Source organism: Ammodytes marinus (assembly GCF_949987685.1).
Source record: "Ammodytes marinus genome assembly, contig: scaffold_74, whole genome shotgun sequence".
Lineage (NCBI taxonomy): Eukaryota > Metazoa > Chordata > Actinopteri > Uranoscopiformes > Ammodytidae > Ammodytes > Ammodytes marinus.
The window spans coordinates 158,786-163,785 of NW_027648092.1; the positions used below are offsets into that span (position 1 = coordinate 158,786).

The following is a 5,000-nucleotide window of genomic DNA, read 5'->3' on the forward strand; positions in this document are numbered from 1 at the left end:
GGGAGAAAATCAGACAAAGACGACAGTGACTGAGTGAGTGAGTTAGTGTGTGTGTGTGTGTGTGTGTGTGTGTGTGTGTGTGTGTGTGTGTGTGTGTGTGTGTGTGTGTGTGTGTGTGTGTGTGTGTGTGTGTGTGTGTGTGTGTGTGTGTGTGTGTGTGTGTGTGTGTGTGTGTGTGTGTGACTGAGTTGCCCACGGACATGGAACTAGGAGCTAGACTACAAAAACTTCCTTTTGCTGTGAGTTTCGCTCCGAGCTTAAAGGAATATTCCACCGTTTGTCTTTCAACTTAAATAATTATAGCAAGAAACTTTACTCAACTTCTAAATATGGAAAAAAAAAGTATATACTAAACCTTTTTCAAAATGTGACTTTAAAGCTAGGGTGGAGGATTTGGGGAGAAAATGGCAGTTGGGATAGAGATTTGAATCCAAATACCTCAACCGCTCCACTTGTTCTCTTTGGTCCCTCCCCTATGGTCCCTCCCTGACACGCTCTACACCAACAAAGTCGTGCCAAAGTGAATGGACAGTCCCAAGAGCCAATAGGAACAGAGAATTGGAGCCTCGCTCTGATTGGTCAAAGTGTACCGCTCATGTTAATTTTGACCAATCAGAAATCACATACCCCAGCTTTAATACACAGCCTAGAAGTCGCCTGGTATTTGAGTGGCTTGCAGTTGGTGTATGTTGGTGTATGTGACTGGTGAAGTGGCCAGTGTCTGTAGTGAGTGTATGGAGGTGAATGTCTGGTCCAATCAGGTGGAGTGTTGGTGATGAGTGACAGCGACGTGCTGTGAAACCGACCAATGGAGAGAGAGGAAGAGAAAGTGGGCGTGTCCGAGTCAGTCAGTTCAGCCAATGAGGATGAAAAATAAAATGATCTTTTAAATTATTATGGCTGCGTTCCAGTCTCCATACTATACTTTCTACTATATAGTTTGGTAGAAAAAAGATTTAGGATGTCCTGATTCTTGTGGCCAGATTTAGTATGGTTAGAAATACCCGGATGTCTACTAGATCCGGCTGAGATTTTTAGTGTTGAAAACTGCATCCTATTTGGGCGATTCTGACCCACAATCCAGTGCGCACCAGAAGTGACGTCACATCGACGAAGCCTCCATATGAAAACAAACGGGGATGAGACGGATATAAAAGCAAGAGGCAAGATCAAGGAGCCATGTTAGGATGAAATAAGTTAAAGGATGTCCCAGTTATAGCATACTGCATGCTAACTAGATACTGTTTATGGTCAGATGTAGTATGGAGGAGAGGAAGGAGAAAGAGGAGGAGATTTGGAACACAGGGATTATTTCAGATTTCATAATGTTTGTGTCTCAGGCTGAAGTGAGTGACAGAGGGAGGGAGGGAGAGAGAGAGAGAGAGAGAGGGAGAGAGGGAGAGAGAGAGAGAGAGGGAGGGAGGGAGAGAGAGAGGGAGGGAGGGGGGAGACTTACTGAAGCAGAGTCCACAGTCTGCTCAGGAGGGAGAGGAGGGAAAACATTCAACACATTAAACACAGAGGAACAGCGTCAGGGTGGAACAGGGTTAGAGGGTTAGAGGGCGGAATACATCTGACTCAGAGACTTATACAAACATAATTAATATTTATTTTTTTAACTTTTAGCTTAGTGTGTGTGTGTGTGTGTGTGTGTGTGTGTGTGTCTGTTCGTGTGTGTCTGTAATGTGTCTGTCTGTCTGTCTGTCTGTCTGTCTGTCTGTCTGCCTGTCTGTCTGTCTGTCCTGTCTGTCTGTCTGTCTGTCTGTCTGTCTGTCTGTCTGTCTGTCTGTCTGTCTGTCTGTCTGTCTGTCTGTCTGTCTGTCTGTCTGTCTGTCTGTCTGTCTGTCTGTCTTACCCGTAGCTCCACCCACTTGTCCAGAAGTCGCCGGTCGTTGAATTCACACAGTAACCCTGACGACGTGATGCAGAAGGTGCTGGTTGCCTGGTTACCGCGACCACAGGCGACGTCGCTGAAGAAGTTGTTCCTCAGTTCACCGAGGAGGCCGGAGCGCCCCAACAAGGGAACCACGCAGTTTACCTTTAATACAACAAGAGAACCACGCAGTTTACCTTTAATACAACAAGGGAACCACGCAGTTTACCTTTAATACAACAAGGGAACCACGCAGTTTACCTTCAAAACAACAAGGGAACCACGCAGTTTACCTTTAGAACAACAAGGGAACCACGCAGTTTACCTTTAGAACAACAAGGGAACCACGCAGTTTACCTTTAGAACAACAAGAGAACCACGCAGTTTACCTTTAAAACAACAAGGGAACCACACAGTTTACCTTTAATACAAGGGAACCACGCAGTTTACCTTTAATACAACAAGGGAACCACGCAGTTTACCTTTAATACAACAAGGGAACCACGCAGTTTACCTTTAATACAAGGGAACCACGCAGTTTACCTTTAATACAACAAGAGAACCACGCAGTTTACCTTTAATACAACAAGGGAACCACGCAGTTTACCTTTAATATAACAAGGGAACCACACAGTTTACCTTAACAACAAGGGAACCACGCAGTTTACCTTAACAACAAGGGAACCACGCAGTTTACCTTTAATACAACAAGGGAACCACACAGTTTACCTTTAATACAACAAGGGAACCACGCAGTTTACCTTTAATACAACAAGGGAACCACACAGTTTACCTTTAATACAACAAGGGAACCACGCAGTTTACCTTTAATACAACAAGGGAACCACGCAGTTTACCTTTAATACAACAAGGGAACCACGCAGTTTACCTTTAGAACAACAAGGGAACCACGCAGTTTACCTTTAATACAACCACGCAGTTTACCTTTAGAACAACAAGGGAACCACGCAGTTTACCTTTAATACAACAGGTTATATTAGGGTTAGGGGTTAGCAGTTTACCTTTAATACAACAGGTTATATTAGGGTTAGGGGTTAGCAGTTTACCTCTAACAGGTTATATTAGGGTTAGGGGTTAGGGGTTTACCTTTAATACAACAGGTTATATTAGGGTTAGGGGTTAGGGGTTAGGGGTTAGGGGTTTACCTTTAATACAACAGGTTATATTAGGGTTAGGGGTTAGGGTCTATTAAAACAACAGGTTATATTAGGGTTAGGGGTTAGGGGTTTACCTTTAAAACAACAGGTTATATTAGGGTTAGGGGTTAGGGGTTAGGGGTTAGCAGTTTACCTCTAACAGGTTATATTAGGGTTAGGGGTTAGCAGTTTACCTTTAAAACAACAGGTTATATTAGGGTTAGGGGTTAGCAGTGTACCTTTAATACAACAGGTTATATTAGGGTTAGGGGTTAGCAGTTTACCTTTAATACAACAGGTTATATCAGGGTTAGGGGTTAGCAGTTTACCTCTAACAGGTTATATTAGGGTTAGGGGTTAGGGGTTTACCTTTAAAACAACAGGTTATATTAGGGTTAGGGGTTAGCAGTTTACCTCTAACAGGTTATATTAGGGTTAGGGGTTAGGGGTTTACCTTTAAAACAACAGGTTATATTAGGGTTAGGGGTTAGGGGTTTACCTTTAATACAACAGGTTATATTAGGGTTAGGGGTTAGGGGTTTACCTTTAATACAACAGGTTATATTAGGGTTAGGGGTTAGGGTCTATTAAAACAACAGGTTATATTAGGGTTAGGGGTTAGGGGTTTACCTTTAAAACAACAGGTTATATTAGGGTTAGGGGTTAGCAGTGTACCTTTAATACAACAGGTTATATTAGGGTTAGGGGTTAGGGGTTAGGGGTTAGCAGTTTACCTCTAACAGGTTATATTAGGGTTAGGGGTTAGCAGTTTACCTTTAATATAACAGGTTATATTAGGGTTAGGGGTTAGCAGTGTACCTTTAATACAACAGGTTATATTAGGGTTAGGGGTTAGGGGTTAGGGGTTAGCAGTTTACCTCTAACAGGTTATATTAGGGTTAGGGGTTAGGGGTTTACCTTTAATATAACAGGTTATATTAGGGTTAGGGGTTAGCAGTGTACCTTTAATACAACAGGTTATATTAGGGTTAGGGGTTAGCAGTTTACCTTTAATACAACAGGTTATATTAGGGTTAGGGGTTAGCAGTTTACCTCTAACAGGTTATATTAGGGTTAGGGGTTAGGGGTTTACCTTTAATATAACAGGTTATATTAGGGTTAGGGGTTAGCAGTTTACCTCTAACAGGTTATATTAGGGTTAGGGGTTAGGGGTTTACCTATAAAACAACAGGTTATATTAGGGTTAGGGGTTAGGGGTTTACCTTTAATACAACAGGTTATATTAGGGTTAGGGGTTAGGGGTTTACCTTTAATACAACAGGTTATATTAGGGTTAGGGGTTAGGGGTTTACCTTTAATACAACAGGTTATATTAGGGTTAGGGGTTAGGGGTTTACCTTTAATACAACAGGTTATATTAGGGTTAGGGGTTAGGGTCTATTAAAACAACAGGTTATATTAGGGTTAGGGGTTAGGGGTTTACCTTTAAAACAACAGGTTATATTAGGGTTAGGGGTTAGGGGTTAGCAGTGTACCTTTAATACATTTCATTTTTCATTTTCCTTTATTTAACCTCGAAAGATCAATTGAGGGGTGACCCTCTTTTACAATGACGTCGAGTTTGTACAGATACACAATATACAATGAGAATACATAACAAGTTTACACACACACACAGACACACAGACAACAACAATTTAAAACATTCAGATCAATTGAATGAGAGACATAATAACCTAATTAAAACAGTTACAAGTGTAGAGGGGCTGGTTCAAAATAATAATTTTAAATTGGTTAACAGTTATGAGTGTATTTATTTTAATTGTATGTTGTAGGCTGTTCCATGAGTCAGGGGCACTATGGCTAAAAGCGGTTTTACCAAGCTCAGACCGGGCATAGGGGACATATAACATGAGCATGTCAGTTGAGCGGGTTTGATAAAGCCCATCTGAAATAAGCAGCATTTCTGTCAAATATAATGGTAACTTTCCAGTCAGAGCTTTATATAT

The 5,000-nt window shown here is 41.6% G+C and overlaps 1 protein-coding gene across 2 annotated transcripts in view; it reads right to left on the reverse strand.

Annotated features, from left to right (window-relative positions):
• LOC307270616 (mitogen-activated protein kinase-binding protein 1-like) overlaps positions 1–5,000 on the reverse strand; it is a 43,569-nt gene that overhangs the window by 30,970 nt on the left and 7,599 nt on the right. For both annotated transcript variants that reach the window (XM_080054497.1, XM_080054496.1), the window contains exon 6: positions 1,856–2,038. In XM_080054497.1, the coding sequence (XP_079910623.1) occupies positions 1,856–2,038 (183 nt within the window). The remainder of the gene's footprint in view (positions 1–1,855; positions 2,039–5,000) is intronic.